This window comes from Lepidochelys kempii, chromosome 2 (assembly GCF_965140285.1).
Source record: "Lepidochelys kempii isolate rLepKem1 chromosome 2, rLepKem1.hap1, whole genome shotgun sequence".
In the NCBI taxonomy this organism is placed as follows: domain Eukaryota; kingdom Metazoa; phylum Chordata; order Testudines; family Cheloniidae; genus Lepidochelys; species Lepidochelys kempii.
The window spans coordinates 41,171,668-41,192,394 of record NC_136381.1 but is presented as its reverse complement, the minus strand read 5'-3'; the positions used below and the strand labels follow the sequence as shown (position 1 = coordinate 41,192,394).

The following is a 20,727-nucleotide window of genomic DNA, read 5'->3' as shown; positions in this document are numbered from 1 at the left end:
GGGTGTAGGATCAGGCCCTTAAGCAGTATGTGTTCACTCTTGAGAGCATAAATTTTTCAAACCTTGTCCTGGAAACGTGCTCCTCCTTAGAATGTGTCATTCTCTGATAAGTTATTCATATCTTCCTGAACAGCATTTTCAATATATAAGCCTATGCAATATAGAAGGTGAAGAAGTCTCATATTCATGTGATGGTTTTTTGCAGCCCAGGACCTGTGTGCTGTGAAGAAACATGCCTGTGAACAGATCTGTGTGAACACACCTGGGTCCCATGTATGTCAGTGTTATGATGGCTATGAGCTCGATGAAGATGGAAAGAAGTGTATCCGTAAGTATTATCTTAGAAATTCCCATTGGCACACAAGCCAAAGAGGTGGGAGACAAGATTCAGTTTTGGGGGGCTGGTTTTTGGAGGGGAGAGAGTTTGACACAAACCACCTGATTAATTTTGTTCCGATCTCATTGACTTCTGTGACTAAATTTTGCAGTCAGGATAAGTTAAATAGTGTGAAAGATTTCTACTTTTTCAGTACAAATAAATGTACAGTACAGCCACAAGCCTTGATAGGAAACTCTCCTTTCTCACACAGATTTTAAGCACAATATACTGCATTTTTGTTAGGGTTTTTTTTTTTTTTCAATGAACTCTGAAATAACAAAAAGGTGAAAAATTGCCCCAACTAATTTCACACAGGGTTATGCTGGCATTTTGAAATCAACCTGATTTTCTATTCAGAATCCATGTGGGTTATCAGCAATGCATTGCATGGTACTATTTAAACTGGTAGCACAAAAAAACCCCAAAAGCATAGACACTACTCTCAGAATGCTAGTAATACTACTCTAGGGTTGCTACCTCTTCAGGTAGGAATCAGATCCTGGGAAAATCTGGGAGAGGGTGGACATTCCTTGAAACATCTGTTTCCATGCCAGGGTATGCGGAGGAGGTTTTCCACATCTGTTTCCAAGGGGTGGCACTAAAAGATCACTATGTAGTGATTTGTTGTGTGAGAATCAAGTTATGGGTGGATTTTGGGTGAGGCACTGGGGGCATTGCCCCCCCAAACTTCAAGCCTCAGGGAGGCAGTAGTCTGCTATATAAAGAGTTCTGCAGAGGAGACAGGAGACTGCTCGGAGCTTATGCCCTTGAGGCAGGCAGGGAGTCAGAATTTTGTTTATAAACAGAGTGATGAACAGGTGATTAAGATAAGAAAGGGCTGTTAGGATGTTTCCTAAAGTTAAATATCTGTTCCAAGCTCAGTGAACTGCAAAAAGTAAGTAGCCTAAATGTCTAGAGTAACAAGCCTAGATGTCAAGAGTCACAAGAAGGGTTTCTTCAGGTATGTTGACAACAAGAAGAAAGCCAAGGAAAGTGTGGGCCCCTTCATGAATGAGGGAGGCAACCTAGTGACAGAGGATGTGGAAAAAGCTAATGTACTCAATGCTTTTTTTGCCTCTGTCTTCACTAACAAGGTCAGCTTCCAGACTGCTGTGCTGGGCATCACAACATGGGGAATAGATGGCCAGCCCTCTGTGGAGAAAGGGGTGGTTAGGGACTATTTAGAAAAGCTGGACGTGCACAAGTCCATGGGGCCGGACGAGTTGCATCCGAGAGTGCTAAAGGAATTGGCGGCTGTGATTGCAGAGCCATTGGCCATGATCTTTGAAAACTCGTGGTGAACGGGGGAAGTCCCGGATGACTGGAAAAAGGCTAATGTAGTGGCAATCTTTAAAAAAGGGAAGAAGGAGGATCCTGGGAACTACAGGCCAGTCAGCCTCACTTCAGTCCCTGGAAAAATCATGGAGCAGGTCCTCAAGGAATCAATCCTGAAGCACTTACATGAGAGGAAAGTGATCAGGAACAGTCAGCATGGATTCACCAAGGGAAGGTCATGCCTGACTAATCTAATCGCCTTCTATGATGAGATTACTGGTTCTGTGGATGAAGGGAAAGCAGTGGATGTATTGTTTCTTGACTTTAGCAAAGCTTTTGACATAGTCTCCCACAGTATTCTTGTCAGCAAGTTAAAGAAGTATGGGCTGCATGAATGCACTATAAGGTGGGTAGAAAGTTGGCTAGATTGTCGGGCTCAACGGGTAGTGATCAATGGCTCCACGTCTAGTTGGCAGCCGGTGTCAAGTGGAGTGGCCCAGGGGTCGGTCCTGGGGCCGGTTTTGTTCAGTATCTTCATAAATTATCTGGAGGATGGTGTGGATTGCACTCTCAGCAAATTTGCGGATGATACTAAACTGGGAGGAGTGGTAGATACGCTGGAGGGCAGGGATAGGATACAGAAGGACCTAGACAAATTGGAGGATTGCGCCAAAAGAAATCTGTTGAGGTTCAATAAGGATAAGTGCAGGGTCCTGCACTTAGGACGGAAGAACCCAATGCACAGCTACAGACTAGGGACCGAATGGCTACGCAGCAGTTCTGCGGAAAAGGACCTAGGGGTGACAGTGGACGAGAAGCTGGATATGAGTCAGCAGTGTGCCCTTGTTGCCAAGAAGGCCAATGGCATTTTGGGATGTATAAGTAGGGGCATAGCGAGCAGATCGATGGACGTGATCGTCCCCCTCTATTCGACATTGGTGAGGCCTCATCTGGAGTACTGTGTCCAGTTTTGGGCCCCAAACTACAAGAAGGATGTGGATAAATTGGAGAGAGTCCAGCGAAGGGCAACAAAAATGATTAGGAGTCTGGAACACATGACTTATGAGGAGAGGCTGAGAGAACTGGGATTGTTTAGTCTGCAGAAGAGAAGAAAGAGGGGGGATTTGATAGCTGCTTTCAACTACCTGAGAGGTGGCTCCAGAGAGGATGGTTCTAGACTATTCTCAGTGGTAGAAGAGGACAGGACAAGGAGTAATGGTCGCAAGTTGCAGTGGGGAAGGTTTAGGTTGGATATTAGGAAAAACTTTTTCACTAGGAGGGTGGTGAAACACTGGAATGCGTTACCTAGGGAGGTGGTAGAATCTCCTTCCTTAGAAGTTTTTAAGGTCAGGCTTGACAAAGCCCTGGCTGGGGTGATTTAATTGGGGATTGGCTCTGCTTTGAGCAGGGGGTTGGACTAGATGACCTCCTGAGGTCCCTTCCAACTCTGATATTCTATGATTCTAAATGATAGAAAGTAATTGTAGATACAGGAATCGGGACGAGCGATGCAGGAAGTGCAGCTATGCCAATGAGACGCTACCCCACATCCTGTGTAGCTGCAAGCCCCATTCCAGAGCTTGGCAGCTGCATCATAATGCCATCCAGAATCGCCTAGTCAGAGCCATCCTGCCACCCGTAGGGAAGGTGGCCGTGAACTCTGCCATCCTCGGAACCGACAGCAAACTGCAACTGGACATCGTCATCGCCAACGAGGACCAGAAGATCATGATGGTGAACATCACAGTGCCCTTTGAGAATAGGATCCTGGCCTTCCGTGATGCCCGAGCTCGAAAGGTGGAGAAATATGCCCCTCTGGCCGAAACCTTGAGAGCTAAGGGTTACCAGGTTCAGACACACGCACTGATCATCAGAGCCTAAGGTGCATGGTACTACAGTAATGAGAGAATGTTGAGAGAATGTGGAATCGGTCAGCGCTATGCTTGGCTGATGCGGCAACTCATGGTGTCAGATGCCATCAGGTGGTCGAGGGACATCTACATAGAGCACATCACCAAACATCGGCAATATCAGGTGAGATGAGCTGGAGTGCCGATGAGAAGCAAAATTGAAAAGTAACTGAAATATTTCCCTGTTGGATTGTATTTTCTAAATGGACAACCTACCCTAAATTCTCAATTACTGACGGACAGTTTTCACTCATTGCTATATTTGCTTTCCACAACCAACTCTGTATAACTTTTCATGAGTGATGTACCTGAATACTTGAATGCTAATATTTAAACTGTATTCTTAAATTTATTCACGTAAATTTGGGTTATTGCTGATTATGCACTTTATGGATCTTATGATTTTAAAAACAAACTTGTATTTGTGGATAATCTAAACACTATACCCAGATGTACAGCCACTCTTTTCTTAACCTGTGTAGTATATAATTTTTTAACATTAGCTTTAATAATTTTTTAAATTTTCTACAGTTGTTTCAATTGTATTCAAGAGGTAGTAACAAAGTTATTAATGTCTTTCTTTGAGAAGATAACTGATTTTTTAGACAAAAGAAATGCAGTAGATCTAATCTATCTGGATGTCAGTAAGGCATTTGATATAGTTCCACATGAGAAATTATTAGTGAAACTGGAGAAGATGGGGATTAATATGAGAACTGAAAGTTAGATAAGGAACTGATTAAAGGGGAGACTGCAACAGGTCATACTGAATGGTGAACTGTCAGGCTGGAGGGAGGTTACTAGTGGAGTTCCGCAGGGATCAGTCTTGGGAGCAACCTTATTTAACATTTTTATTACTGATGTTAGGAAAAAAAGTGTGTGTGTGCTAATAAAATTTGCAGATGACACAAAGTTGGGAGGTATTTCCAATAAGGAGGAGGACTGGAATACCATACAAGAAGATCTGGATGACCTTGTAAACTGGTGTAATAGAAATGGGGTGAAATTTAATAGTGCAAAATGCAAGGTCATGCATGTAGGGACTAACAACAATAATTTTTGCTATAAGCTGGGGACTTGTCATTTGGAAGTGACAGAGGAGAAGAAAGACCTGGGTGTATTTGTTGATCACAGGGTGAGTATGAGCTATCAATGTGATGCGGCTGTGAAGAAGACTAATACAGTCCTGGGGTGCATCAGGTGAGATATTTCCAGTAGAGACAGGGAGGTGTTAGTACCATTATACGAGGCACTAGTGAGACCTCATCTAGAATACTGCGTGCAGTTCTGGTCTCCTATGTTTAAGAAAGATTAATTCAAACTGGAACAGGTGCAAAAAAGGGCTAGTAGGAGGATCTGAGGAATTGAAAACCTACCTTATGAAAGGAGACTCAAAGAGCTTGGCTTGTTTAGTCTAACCAAAAGAAGGCTGAGGGGAGAAAGGATTGCTCTCTGTAAATACATCAGAGGGATAAATACCAGGGAGAGAGAGGCGTTATAAATACCAGGGAGAGAGAGGAAGTTAAGCATCAACATAATCATGTGCCAGCAATGCCCCTCTGCTATGTACATCGGCCAAACTGGGACAGTCCCTACGTAAAAGGATAAATGGACACAAATCAGATATTAGGAATGGCAATATACAAAAACCTGTAGGAGAACACTTCAACCTCCGTGGACACACACTAGCAGATTTAAAGGTAGCCATCCTGCAGCAAAAAATCTTCAGGACCAGACTTCAAAGAGAAACTGCTGAGCTTCAGTTCATTTGCAAATTTTACACCATCAGCTCAGGATTAAACAAAGACTGTGACTGGCTAGCCAGCTACAAAAGCAGTTTCTCCTCCCTTGGTGTTCACACCTCAGCTGCTAGAAGAGGGCCTCATCCTCCCTGATTGAACCAACCTCGTTATCCCTAGCCTGATTCTTGCTTGCATATTTATACCTGCCTATGGAAATTTCCATTATATGCATCCGACGAAGTGGGTATTCACCTATGAAAGCTCATGCTCCAGTAGTCTGTTAGTCTATAAGGTGCCACAGGACTCTTTGCCGCTTTTGCAGTCTTTAAACCATGATTAGAGGACATCAGTAACTCAGTCAGAGTTTAGGGGTCTATTACAGGAGTGAGTAGGTGAGGTTCTGTGGCCTGCAAGGTGCAGGTCAGACTAGATGATCATGATGGTCACTTCTGACTTTAGTAAGTGTATCTGAGTAAGAATATACATTACAATTTTAAACCTAACTAGTGTCCCTTAAGTGACTTTCCATAAGATGTTAGAACACGTTAATATTAGAGCTGAGTAGGTCTAATATTTAATTTTCTTGCTTGATATAGGAATTAGATACAGTGCTGCTGTCAGATAATTTCTAAGTTATTATCTGCAAAAAAAAAAACCCTAGAGTTTTCAGTTATGTAGCTCCTGGAATCATGGTGAAATTTGACCCCTGCAAAAAAACCCAATCTGAAATGGTGCCCCTGTGGGCAGGCACAGAGTTTTCCCTCCCCCCTCCCCCCCCCAGTGGTGGATGAATGATTTTGCCACCCCTAGGCCCTGAAATAATTGCCCCCCCAGCAGCTCCCGCCCCCGCCCCCCCGCCGCAGCTCACCTCTGCTCCGACTCTGCCTCCTCCCCTGAGCGTGCCGCCGGGTCCTGCTTCTCCCCGCTCCCTGCCGTTGCTTGTGTTCAAAACAGCTTTGCAAAGGAGGGGGGAAGAGGGGGGAATGCGGCTCGCTCAGGAGAGGAGGCGGGGGCAGGGGCGGGATTTGGGGAAGGGGACCACTAAGGGCAGGGAGGGGGTGGGGAACGGGGGCAGGGGCCGAGGGCGTGAACCGGCGTCTGGGGAAGCAGCCTCTGGCTGCTATATATAAATTTGCTGGCTTAGGCGTTAATACGCCGCTGCCCCCACCATGCACGTGTCCCTGTTGGCCTGACTGGAGCCGCCCCCAAAATATAGAAGTCAAGCTGCGCCTATGAATTAAGTTTGTCTGTAGAATGGGTTGGTTAAGCTTAGTTCCCTTAAAGGAACTGGGCATTCTGTGCCTCTAATTCGTACCGTTGGCAGTAAAGAAACAAACATAGGCCCAGGGTACTGCAAGATGAAAGCAAGAGAATGAAAATTCAGGAAAACAAATATTAAATACAAAACATAATCTTGTCCTTAAAACTTTGTAAATAACTCATTCTTCACTTCTTCCATACTTATACCACAGTATGTTTTAGGGTAATCTAGCTCTTTAGGCTATTTCCCTTCTCACAAACCTTCCTTCCTGGTCTTATATTTCAGGAGAATGTCCTGTTCTGGTATCTTCTGTCGAAGAACTAATAAGTGCTAGTTCTTTGCCTTTTGCTTTCGGGCCTTGGTTCACGAAAGCACTTAAACACATGCTCCAAGTTAAGCATATGCTTAAGTCCCATTGAAATTAATGGGACTTAAGCAGATACTTCAAGTTAAGCATGCGCCTAAATGCTTTCCTGAATTGGAGCCTAGGCCCCTACACACAGTCCCAGCACAGTTCTTCTCAAGTTGTAAGAAATAACAAGTTCCCAAAGCTGTACCTTCTTTCCAGCTAAATTCTTGTCATTTTAAAGCCCCATAACACAATGTAATCTGCATCTTGACAGCCCACTTAAGTAAATTCTTAGAATGCCCTAGGAAGCAGGATAATATTAGTTCAATATGTAAAATAGGTAATTGCCCATACCATGGGGCATTTTTCATGCCATTTCCCATTTTGTTTTTTATGAGAGCTATGGTTGTATGTGCCTTTTGCAGATGAATCAACTGTGTGCTTAGTCCTTTGAAATGTTTCAATTACTCTTGGTCTCATGATTTAAATATGGGAATGCTTACTTGCCTGAGCATTTTTCTTAGCTCATTGTTTTGTTTTGTTTTCCTGGATTTGAAACTTTTTTAAGATATAAAGCATATGAGTTTCATTCTCACCCATAAGCAGATGCGGATCAGATCCATGTCTGGCTTTTTAGAGGACATGCATCTGCTTGTTTCACAATGTTTCAAAATGCTGCAGAATGTTTTCATGCTACATAACTGATGCTTTTCCATAGGTCCTAGGACTCAAGTACCATTTTATGTTCTTGTCCTCTGAAGTTGGATTCTTTCTAGCTGGCTTCCTGTATTCAACAGGCCATAGAATTTCACCCAGTTACCCCGGTGTTGAGCCCAATAACTTGTCTGACTGAAGCATATCCTCCAGAACGGCCTCCAGTCTTGATGTGAAGACATCAAGAGATATAGAATCTACCACTTCCCTTCGTGGTTTGTTCCAGTGATAAATCACGCTCACTATTACAAATTTATGCCTTATTTCTAACTTGAATTTGTCTGGCTTCAGCTTCCAGCAATTTGTTCTTATTATGTCTTTCTCTGCTGGATTAAAAAGCCCTTTAGTACCCAGTATTTTCTGCCCAAGGAATTTATATGAGATAGTTAAGTCACCTCTTAATCTTCTTTTTGATAAACTAACCTGATTGAGCTCTCTAAGTCTCTCCATGTAAGGCATTTTGTTTCCAGCCCTGGTATCTTTTTTGTGGCTCTTCTTTTCACTTCTCCAGTTTTTCAACATCTTTTTAAAAATGTGATCACCTGAACTGGATGCAGTATTCCAGTATCAGTATCACTAATGCTGAATACAGAGGACTAGTGGGGCTTATGGATATATATCTATTTAAGCACATAAAAGATTCAATTTAAGTTTCTTTGAATCAGAAAGGTGGTTACATTAACTAACCTATATAAACCCCTATTATTATTATGACTGTGGTCCTCATCCTCCCTCACTATTTCCTCTATTGTTTGTTACATCTACTTGTAGCATCTTGTCTTAAATTGGATTATAAATTCTACAAGGCAAGGACTGTGTCATCCTTTGTATTTTTATAGTAACTAGCACAATGGGGCCTCAATCCTTATTGGGACCCTCGGGCACTACTGCAATACAAATATAAATAAACGCACTTGCTTCACTGGAAATTGTTTATAGGTTCTATTCTGATGCAGCTCCTATTCTTTCTTTAATACACAAAAAGTACATGTTTTTCTTATTAAAACATTAGTACATTTCTATATAATTTCTTCTCTCAACGTTCTAATTGTTGTCTTCTCACCACTTCTCTATAAAGTCTGTAATGTTTTACCCAGAACTGAGCTGCATCCTTAATTTTTCATGTTTTTCCCATTCCATTCCATTAGTGCATTGGCTTTCTTTGAAACGGAGAATCAAGTTCCAAATTCTCTTAGTAATGTTCAAAGCATTCATATCCTCAACTCCAATTTATTTGCATGATCTGGTTCTGACTGGTATTCCCTCTTATATCTTGCATTCTCCTTCTGAACTAAATCCACTTGATCTCTCAAGTATTGCTTACTTATACTTATTTTGGTGGAATCCTCTAACTCATGCTATTCATCCTGATGCTAGTGTTGGCAGATTCAAGTCTAAATGCAAAGCATCCTAGTTACACTTTTATTTGTAGATTTTTTTTCATCATATACGTGATTTCACTTTTAACTTTTTTTAATCCCTACAATACATGTGCATGGGTCAATATATGATCATTAATAATGTTTCCATAAAGTGTTAAAACTATGTATAAATTAGCCATTCTAATTTGTTTGCAAAGAAAAGAGTGATTGGCTAACTTGCTATTCCTATTAGCAGTGGATCTGCAAGAATTGACTTCTGTGATTTGAGCAACTTCAGACTTTAGAATGGATATGTTGTTATGAAAAATGTCCTGCTTCTGCAAATGTAATCAAGGATGCATGCTGATCCCTGGTGGAAAATCCTGTAAATGTGAACATGTGCATTATTCAGTCAGGAGCTATAACTCTCCGTTTTCATAAGTTTATATTAAAGTATCATTCATTTTTGTGAATAGTATTTACTAGGTAAATGATTTATTACAAAACAGGCATGATCAAAGGAGAAGTCTGATGCACTGTGTATTTAAAGATTTACAGTCAAATTGGTCAAAATGTGCTGGCCAAAAAGTTACCTTCTCTAATGCCAATAGACCAATGAAAAGAAAGAAAAAGAATAGGTAAAAAGATCTTTAACCTTTTCCCTCTGGTTGCGTAACATGTTTTTACTTTAGCTGATTATGTACACCAGGCTTGCACCGATGCCAGGTGTTGAAACGGATCTTTAAATGGTCCACAGCTGGGCAGGTTTTACCGGTACCAGTGAGAATTCGGAAACCAATATGCTTAATGCACATTTATTTGAGAAAGAATCACATAAGCAGTCAAGGTTACACACTACGCATCTTTTCCTACAATCCTTAGCTCCCCAAGCATAAACGCTCAGTAACTATATTGGCCTTACACAGTATCCTGATTGGCAAACAAGGCAGATATATCTACCGATTCTAGATGGAGACTTCTTTTCTTCTCCTCTTTCCCCTCTGTTAAATGTCCCCCGAAGCAGGGTCTAGGTCACACCGAGGACTTCTGTCTCACAATCTCAAACCTCTTCAGATGTTAATTGAGGAACACTAACTTAGTTAATTTACTTTGTTTAGCATATTTTCCATGTACCGAAGAAAGGGTTGTCATGCTTCAATATAAGGCACCTAGGTTTGCTTTTATAATTCTTCTCAGTCTTTCCATGGATATTTTACTCCGTGGAGGATTTAAATATCCCATTTACTAACGGAAATCATGTTGGAAGATGTCTGTTCTGAGTAAGTACCACCAGTAGGTAGCGTAAAAGAGGATGAAAAGAATAAATAATGAGACTACCAACACAGCCCAGCAGGTCTAACCCTGCCTAGAGCAGGGATTCTCACAATAAAAATTTTGGTGGCCTCAGAATGCAGCCACCAACTCTTGCTGGTGACCACTCTGACAATTTTTCCCTAAATGCTTAATTAACTTTAGTAAAAACAAATAAATATGCCAATATACATGTCCAAATCATTGTAATTTATTTATGTAAGGGTTTTTTTTTCCAAACTCAATCAAAATAATGTACAGTTGTCTCTGTTCTTTACTGACCCTAAACAGAATAGAAACACAAATTAGGTGCTTTGCATGTTCTTGTCTTTTGCTGTTGTTTTCTTTTGCTTTTTTGTTTTACACTTGCTAGTTAGTAAGTCTGCTGCTGTGAAAAATGATCTTTGTATGTTGTTAATATCATTTTTCACAGAAGCAGACTTGCTAGCTAGCTGGGAGGCAGTGAAAAGTGATATTAACAAACATACAAATATCACTTTTCACAGCAAATTTACTTAACCCCAGCAAGCTGGGGGGAAAATTAAGCCCTGGATGGGGAGGTGGGTAAGGAGGTAGCAGGGGCAATGGATGAGGGGCTTGGGAGGCAGTGGGGGCCAGCGGTGATGGGGGGGGGTGGCGAGCCCGGGCCCAGTGCCCATAGCCTGGGGTCCGGGCTGCAGCCCTGCGGCCAGGGACCAGAGCCCGCTGCCCCATGACCAGAACCTGCCACCCGCCACCCCAGGACTGAAGCCAGAAGCCCGAGCCCCACTGGGCCCAGGAAGGTGGGGAACTTACAGGCTGCCTGCTCCTCTAGTGTTTCTGGCTCCAGAGGGGGCAGAGCCCAATCCCTGATGGCAGTCCCGGGGAAGGGGCCGTTGCTTCCCCCACCCCCAATCACTGCTTAGAAGGCTGTGGCCACAAGAAAAGCCCCTGGTGGCTGCATTTGAGAAACGCTGGCCTAGTGTGGTTAATTTGTATATGAAAAATATTACAACAGTGCAATGATGTTTGCCCCTAAGAGCAATTGGCAAGAGAGCACGTCAGCCACATACAGTCAGTCACCAAGGTTTGTTTACACTAGAGAAACTGGCAAGCTAACCACTTGTAGAAGCCAATAGGACTGCTCCTGTGAGCATGTGCTCATCGCAATAAGGGTTGCACAATCTATCCTTTAGTGAGAAAACTGGAGAAATATAGGTCCTGTATCAACTATTATTATTTATTTTTCAGTTGTGCTCTTATTTTTCAGTTATGCTCCTGTATAGACATAGGAAGGCACAGTCCCTTCACCAAAAAGATCAGTCTAAAAAGATAGACCAACTAAGAGAGAGAAGAATGAGGGACCAAATGTGAATAAAGTGGTCTGAATCATGTCTGCTCATATGTTACTCATTGATAAAACGTCTTAAAAAATACTAGAGTTTTTCCATTTTCCCCTCAACTTTGCTCTGATTTGTTGGCCTGTTTCTTGTAGCCATGATGGTAAAAATAGATCTACATGAGAGATTTGAATGAAGAGAGGCTATGGAGAGGCTCCGATAGGCCATCCCAGTGATAAGGGGGTGAGCTGGAAGAAATCACAGAGCAATTTGATACTGTGTAATTAAACACCAGATACAAGTCGAGCCTTTACAGATGTGCTCATTTTTACTAGAGCAAAATTTACTTTGGGAAAATTGTGTGTATTCTTTGATGTATTCATTTATTTAAATACTTTTTTTTTTAGGACAATTGGAAATTTATACATGGTTGGATCTGGTTTCAGGGGAAGGCTGATTATTGTGTTAAACTTTGTAGCTTTAACATACATTTTCAATAAATATATTTTTATCTGAAGCTATTCAGTCTGGAAACAGGAAGATAGAAGAAAGTGGTTATACATGATGAGCAGTCCAAATAGTCTGGATTCAAACCAAATAACCCTAAGTGTTAGCAGAAATGTCCTTAATGTGCATAAATGTATTATTTGCCTTCCAGAGTAAATGGTCTTGAATAAATACCCTAGGGTGCCTGAATTAGTGGAGACAATTGGGGTGTGGTTAAGAGAATTGATTAATATAAAGAAAAAAATGTCCCCTCCTCAAAGGAGAATTTTAATGTAACTTGGGAGGTTTAAAAACAGATAAATAAAGTAACAGAAAGGGTTAGCAGCGGCTAGGGCAGAGTTGTTCTATTGGTAGTGTCAAGAAAGCTAACTCCTTGTTTGGGTTGCCAACCCTCCCGGATTGGCTGGGAGTCTACCGGAAGCAGCATCGATCTCCTGGTGACTATTGAAAGCAATCCAGGAGATTTTATTAGGTACAGTACAATTAATGACATTACATCATGTGGGGGGGGGGAAAAATCCCGGAATAGCTTCAGTCAGAGTTGGCGACCCTACTCCTCACATTTCTATGTGAAGTTGAGCATGTTGCTGTCCTGAGCAGAAAATAAAACTTAGATCAGACAAAATGGGAATAGTGCGAGCCAGGCAGTGTCTTGTGGAAAGAACACTTGCTTTGTGATTGGTCTATGTTTAATCTATTGTAAGAATTGATGAATGAAGAAACAACTGAAGTTGCAGGGAATTAAAGTTTTATTTGCATTTGACTACTTACGCACTTTTGCTTTGAACCTCTTACTTATCTGTGTAAACTCTTATTTTAAAACTTGCATGGTGTTTAGCCTGATTGTATTCTGTCTTTTAAATATGCTGATGTAAGTGACTAGAGTAATTATGACATTCTTTTTCTGTCAAACAAAGGGCTCTAACGTAAACTATCCAGGTCAGACCCTGGCCTCTGCTACAGCTGCTTTTCAAATGGGAATCTTGGGGTGACACAGAGTGAGTGAAGCTGTTGTCCCAGTCCCCAGTGCAGGGGGTGTGCTCCCCCCTTTACACTTGTGGTTCCTGGAGGCTGGCTCAGCTCCTTGATGCCATAAGCAGTTGGGGATAAGTTACAGTAGCTATTCTGGGGTCTGGCACAGCCCCAGTTGGTTCCAGGATTGGGGGCAGAGGGACAGAAGATAACACTAGAGTAAAACCACTATTGCCTCTCCCCAACCTGTGCTAAATGCATCTTGTATGGAGTGTAGGATTAAGGCACTGTTTCAAGAGCTGAGAAGACATGCTGAAAAGTTACAAAAGTTCCAGGTAGCCAATCTAAAAAAAGGGCTGCTGACTGTATTTGGTGGGGGGACCAATGTGAGAATCAGATTCAGATCTCAGTTACTGTGGTCTAAATCCCTTGCATCAATGACAGTACCCTGGTTTAACATCAAGTAACCCAGGTTAGAATCTGCTCTGTGTCCCTTCTCTAATCAACATAGAAAAGTGGAGTTGAATGGGATCTCACACTGAGTCTTCCAACATAGTCACAAATGTGATCAGCCATTCAAAATGTATCCCTTCTGAAAAAAGGGAGTGAGCCCCTAATAATTGGTGCATCAATCATTGCACTAAAGTTCTTAAATTGCAAGTTGTTCAGAGCAGAGATCATGTCAATTCCTTATTTGTAGAGCCCTGGACATTGATCAGGACCCTTAGCCACTGCCATAATATACATATTTAATCATATTTTTATTTGATTCCATTTATCTTAATTTTATGTACTCTTCTTATTTTCTTTTTCAGTTGTAGACCTTTGTGCTTTGGATAACCAAGGTTGTCAACATGAGTGTGTAAGTACGGATGACTCCTACTACTGTAGCTGCCATCAAGGATTTATTCTAAATCCAGACAGAAGAACTTGCAGAAGTAAGTTGTGATGAATTTTAAGTACTATGATAAATTTGCTCTCCTTGTACCTCCTAATTTCCAGTGGTGATTCTCCCATTGCTGTTCCTGAAGATGCTGAGGACATTCAGTAGAATCTCAGGGATGGACTAGCTCCTGGAGCCATAGGAAATAAAAGCAGTGGAAGTTTTCTCCTTCTCTGGGGACAAGGAGTTCTTAACATGAGGCCATGCTTCTCCCTAGGTAGTAAAATCAAAAGCCTTTATGTTGCATGATCCCTTTGGATTGCCAGAGTCCTTTATTTTGAGTGTCCTCCTTCCTTGTGCAATAGACCAGAAAAACAGCTTAATTTTATACAACACAGTTCTTAAATTTTCTTTGTTTATAAAACAAGTTTAATAATTAAATGCAAAATGCCCCATATTAAGGCACTGTTAAGGTTGCATAGCTAAGCATGCCACATTCAGGAAATGTAAAAGGAAAGGTTGAATGTACAACATTAACTTTGTTTCTTTCTACATATGGATTATGATAAAGAAACTTAATTGCTGTGGGTGTGTGTGGGTGCAACTCTATTAATTTCAGTAGAGTTACACTCCTTATACCAGTGATTAATTTAGCCCATATTTTTAAGTGTGAACAAATACAGTTTATGAAATAATGCAGTGCAATATGACAAAGCATCTTATACAACCCTAGATACACATGGGTGTCTGAGCCCTGGTCTACACTACGAGTTTAGGTGGAATTTAGCAGCGTTTGATCGATTTAACTCTGCACCCATCCACACGACAAAGCCATTTTTGTTGACTTAAAGGGCTCTTAAAATTTTTTTCTGTACTTATCCCAGACGAGGGGATTAGTGCTGAAATTGACATCGCTGGGTTGAATTTGGGGTAGTGTGGATGCAATTCAATGGTATTGGCCTCCGGGAGCTATCCCAGAGTGCTCCGTTGTGACCGCTCTGGACAGCACTTTCAACTCAGATGCACTAGTCAGGTACACAGGAAAAGCACTGGGAACTTTTGAATTTCATTTCCTGTTTGGCCATTGTAACGAGGTCATCAGCAGAGGTGACCATGCAGAGCTCACCAGCACAGGTGACCATGCAGTCGCAGAACTGTAAAAGAGCTCCAGCATGGACCGAACGGAAGGTACTGGATCTGATCGCTGTATGGGGAGATGAATCTGTGCTATCAAAACTCCATTCCAAACGACGAAATGCCAAAATATTTGAAAAAATCTCCAAGGGCATGAAGGACAGAGGCTATAACAGGGACCGGCAGCAGTGCTGCGTGAAACTTAAGGAGCTCAGGCAAGCCTACCAAAAATCCAAAGAGGCAAACGGCCACTTCGGGTCAGACCCCCAGACATGCCGCTTCTATGATGAGCTGCATGCAATTCTAGGTGGTGCCCCTACCACTACCCCACCCCTGTACGTGGACTTCTGCAAGGGGGGAGTCTCACGCAACAGGAATGAGGATTTTGGGGACGAGGAAGATGATGAGGAGAAGGAGGATGAAACCGTTCTCCCCGACAGCCAGGAACCATTTATCATCCTGGAGCCAATACCCTCCCAACCCTCCCAAGGAGGGCTCCCGGACCATGAAGCTGGAGAAGGCACCTCTGGTGAGTGTACTTTTGTAAATATAATACATGGTGTAAAAGCAAGCATGTTTAATGATTAATTTGCCCTGAAGACTTGGGATGCATTCGCGGCCAATATAGCTACTGGAAAAGTCTGTTAACGTGTCTGGGGATGGAGCAGAAATCCTCCAGGGACATCTCAATGAAGCTGTCCTGGAGGTACTCCCAAAGCCTTTGCAAAAGGTTTCTGGGGAGGGCAGCCTTATTCTGTCCTCCATGGTAGGACACTTTACCACGCCAGGCCAGTAGCACGTAGTCTGGAATCATTGCATAACAAAGCATGGCAGCGTATGGTCCCAGTGTTTGCTGGCATTCAAGCAACATCCGTTCTTTATCTCTCTGTGTTAGCCTCAGGAGAGTGATATAATTCACGGTCACCTGGTTGAAATAGGGGAATTTTATTAAGGGGACATTCAGAGGTGGCCATTCCTGCTGGGCTGTTTGCCTGTGGCTGAAAAGAAATCATCCCTGCTGTTAGCCATGCAGTGAGGGGTGGGGTGAGGTGATCATCCCTGAGAATTGGGGGTGGGGGGGGGTTGGCGACCTTGTACCGAAAGCACATGTGCTATGTAATGTTAACAGCTTGGTTCACCATGAAAGAGTCTACCCATTGTTCTCTAATATGTGTCTTTTTAAATACTACTCTCCCTTTTTTTCCTCCCGCAGCTACAAATGTTTCAACGCTCCCCCATCATCTCCATCCCAGAGGCTAGTGCAGATAAGAAGGTGAAAAAAACGCACTCGCGATTAAATGTTCTCTGAGCTCATGCAGTCCTCCCACACTGAAAGAGTTCAGCAGAATGCATGGAGGCAAGCAATGTCAGAGTCCAGGAAAGCACAAAATGAACGCGAGGGCAGGAGGTGGGATCAAGATGATAGGTGGCGGCAGCATGATGAGAGGAAGCAGGATGCAGTGCTGAGGCTCCTGGGGGATCAAACTGATAAGCTCCGGTGTATAGTTGAGCTGCAGGAAAGGCAGCAGGAGCACAGACCGCCGCTGCAGCACCTGTGTAACCAACCGCTCTCCTCCCCAAGTTCCATAGCCTCCTCACCCAGATGCCCAAGAACACCGGAGGGGGGCCTCTGGGCACCCAACCACTCCACCCCAGAGGACTTCCCAAGCAACAGAAGGCTGGTATTCAATAAGTGTGCAGTGTGGCCTTTTCCTTCCCTCCTTCCCCACCCCTCCTGGGCTACCTTGGCAGTTATCCCCCTATTTATGTGATGAATTAATAAAAAATGCATGAATTTGAAACAACAATGACTTTATTGCCTCTGCAAGCGGTGATCGAAGGGGGGAGGTCGGTTGGCTTACTGGGAAGTAGAGTGAACTAAGGGGGTGGGTTTTCATCAAGAAGAAACAAACAGAACTGTCACACCGTAGCCTGGTCAGTCATGAAATTGGTTTTCAAAGCTTCTCTGATGTGCAGCGTGCCCTGCTGTGCTCTTCTAACTGCCCTGGTGTCTGGCTGCGTGTAATCAGTGGCCGGGTGACTTGCCTCAACCTCCCACCCTGCTATAAACATCTCCCCCTTACTCTCACAGATATTGTGGAGCACACAGCAAGCAGCAATAACAATGGGAATATTGGTTTTGCTGAGGTCTAAACGACTTAGTCAGCTGCACCAGCGCACTTTTAAACATCCAAATGCACGCTCTACCACCATTCTGCACTTGCTCGGCCTATAGTTGAACAGCTCCTGACTACTGTCCAGGGTGCCTGTGTATGGCTTCATGAGCCATGGCATTAAGGAGTAGGCTGGGTCCCCAAGGATAACTATAGGCATTTCAACATCCCCAACAGTTATTTTCTGGTCTGGAAAGTAAGTCCCTTCCTGCAACTGTTGAAACAGACCAGAGTTCCTGAAGATGCGAGCGTCATGTACCTTTCCCGGCCATCCCATGTTGATGTCGGTGAAATGTCCCTTGTGATCCACCAGTGCTTTCAGCACCATTGAAAAGTACCCCTTGCGGTTTATGTACTGGCTGCCAAAGTGGTCTGATCCCAAGATAGGGCTATGTGTTCCGTCTGTTACCCCACCACAGTTAGGAAATCCCATTGCAGCAAAGCCCTCCACTATGACCTGCATATTTCCAAGACCTGCACTACCCTTGATAGCAGCAGCTCAATGATTGCATTGGCTACTTGGATCACAGCAGCCCCCACAGTAGATTTGCCCACTCCAAATTGATTCCCGACTGACCAGTAGCTGTCTGGCGTTGCAAGTTTCCAGAGGGCTATCACCACTCACTTGTGAACTGTGAGGACTGCTCTCATCTTGGTATTCCTGCACTTCAGGGCAGGGGAAAACAAGTCACAAAGTTCCATGAAAGTGCCCTTACGCATGTGAAAGTTTCGCAGTCACTGGGAATCATCCCAGACCTGCAACACTATGCGGTCCCACCAGTCTGTGCTTGTTTCCCGGGCTCAGAATCGGCGTTCCGTGGCATGAGCCTACCCCATTGCCATCAGGATGTCCAAATTGCCAGGGCCCGTACTTTGAGAGAAGTCTGTGTCCATATCCTCATCACTCTCGTCACCGCGTTGCCGTTGCCTCCTCGCCTGCTTTTGCAGGTTCTGGTTCTGAACATACTGCAGGATAATGTGCAAGGTGTTTACAATGCTCATAACTGCCACGGTGATCTGAGCGGGCTCTATGCTTGCCGTGGTATGGCGTGAGCTGGAGAGCAGAGTTGCAGTGGAAGTGGTGGCTGACGACGGATGCCATGAGAATAGATATTTATAGAGAACGACGAGAGGACCCGCGCAGTGGATTCATGAGAGCAGAGTTGCAGTGGAAGCCCATGACAGCCAACATGGAGAAATTCGCTATCAAGACGAGCAGCAGAGCAGAGTTGCAGCGGAAGCGGTGGTTCAATGACAATGGTTAGCAGTCCTACTGCACCGTCTGCTGAAAGCAGTATGGCATCTGCACGGAAAAAGGCGCAAAACGATTGTCTGCCATTGCTTTCACTAAGGGAGGGGCGACTGATGACATGTACCCAAAATCACCTGGGACAATGTTTTTGCCTCATCGGGCATTGGGAGCTTAACCGAGAATTCCAATGGGCGGCGGAGAGTGCGGGAACTGTGGGATAGCTACCCACAGTGCAACACTCTGAAAGTCGACGCTAGCCACGGTACTGTAGACGCACTCCGTCAATTTAATGCACTTAGTGGGGACACACACAATCGACTGTATAAAATTGCTTCCTAAAAAATTGACTTCTATAAATTCTACCTAATTTCGTAGTGTAGACATACCCTAAGACAACCTGTGATTGTGTCAGATGCAGGTCTATTCAAATTTTATGTGAAGTACATATTTCCATACTTGTGTGTGTATATATCCACATAAGCATGCAGTTTGAAATATTTTTTGTACAGCATAAGTGCCTCCTGCTGCTTGGGCAGCTATCCAGATCCATTGTTCCCCCAAAATTGTTGAGGATTTTAGAATGTGTGATTTTTTTTCAGTTTAAACTGATCAAAGACCCCAAAACTTCATAAACAGCTTAAAGCAAGTTAAATCTTTACATCAGCTATAGGGATTAACTGAAATTAGTTGTATGCATTTAAACAGATCTACACCTCTCGAACATTTTAACCTGTTTAAGATGCTTTAAATACTTTAAATCAGTTTAAAGTGCAAAAAACTTTCCCAAAACTATAATTTGAAAAAAACAGGTTGGCTAGATGTAGTGGGGCAGGGGGTGCTGAATAAGAAGCATCAGCCAAGCAAGAATGGACTTGAGCCAGGACAGCATTGGTTAAATCAGCTCAGTTCAGGATGCCCTGGCTGAATTTAAACATAAATAACTTTTAAAACTTACCAAATCACTTCTCTGCAAACTGGACTTCTTTTGTGTCTTGCAAACCAAACATGAAGAAAATGGACTGCAAATTGCAGTTGCTTTAAAGTCAGCACATTGTTCAGATTAGTTTGGGATTAGACTCAATTGATTCAGAGCAAGGGTGTGTCAGAGTTCCCCTGTGTTCTAAATCACACTGGCTCTGGGTCAGTGTGAACACACAAGAAAAAGCTTCAAACAACTAATTTTTAAATGGTCAAAGTTTAAAACTCTTAACATTATTTTCTACCAATTTGGCTTGACAGGTAAGTCTCAGTGAGAGCAGCAAAACTAGCCAAGATTCAACCTATGTTAAGAAAGATGGAGCCAAAATGGTCAAACAAGCTTTTTTTTTTTTTTTTTGAGCTTTGATAAGTGCAGGACTAGATTAAGGCATAAGCATTATAGCCCATGCTTAGGGCTCTAGCTCCCAGAGTCATTTGATTACATCATCATTTTGGCTTTCATTTACAAAAAGAAAAAAAATTAAGCTTCTAGCCCCTTATGGTCACAAAGAAAAGCCTGAAACTTAAATAAGTGTTACCAAGACAGCTTGAAACAAAAGCACTGAGAGGTGTGAACTCCCCATCCATTTCAACATTAACTGCAAGACACACTGCTCTGGGGGTTTGCCAACACTAGCCCAAGCAGGTATACCTTATACATCCTGGCTCCTGGAGTACTTATTAGGGGTCTTCCTGCCTTGTTGCTAATTCTGCTCCTTTTTAGGGGAGCCTCTCTTGTTACCTGTGGGATGCCGTGGGACCCCATGCTGCTACCTCTGGAGAGGAGAGGAGCCTTCTGCATTCTAAGCCTCAATCATATACCATATACCACTGTGAAAGGCTTTATACAAACACATATAAAAAAGAAAGTCTCTATACCACAAAGTTTATCTAGGTAACCTTTGACTCACTTCTAATGGTCAGATTTTTAAAGGTATCTGGGTACCTACAGATGCAGATGGGCACCTCCTGGGATTTTCAAAAGCACCTAAGCACCTACCTGTGTCTTTAGGAGCGTAAACAATAACTAGTCAAGAATTTTTCAGCAAAACATTTTTCTGTCCAAAAATGCTGATCTGTCAAAAACCAAAACTTTTCATGGAAACAAATTGGTTGTGAAGAAATGTTCCTTGGCAATGTTTCTGAGGTCCAAGATGGAATTTCTGAGACAAAAGCATGACCTGAATAGTCTGTATTCCAGTTGTT

General features: G+C 43.0%; 1 protein-coding gene across 7 annotated transcripts in view; it reads left to right on the top strand.

The window, feature by feature from the left end:
- The window catches only part of MATN2 (matrilin 2), a 127,491-nt gene that overhangs the window by 64,712 nt on the left and 42,052 nt on the right, over positions 1-20,727 (top strand). For all 7 annotated transcript variants that reach the window (XR_012157127.1, XM_073330495.1, XM_073330494.1 and 4 more), the window contains exons 5-6: positions 206-328; positions 13,916-14,038. Coding sequence is in view for 6 of the 7 variants with exons in the window: in XM_073330495.1 (XP_073186596.1) it covers positions 206-328; positions 13,916-14,038 (246 nt within the window). In the remaining variant the exon portion in view is untranslated. The remainder of the gene's footprint in view (positions 1-205; positions 329-13,915; positions 14,039-20,727) is intronic.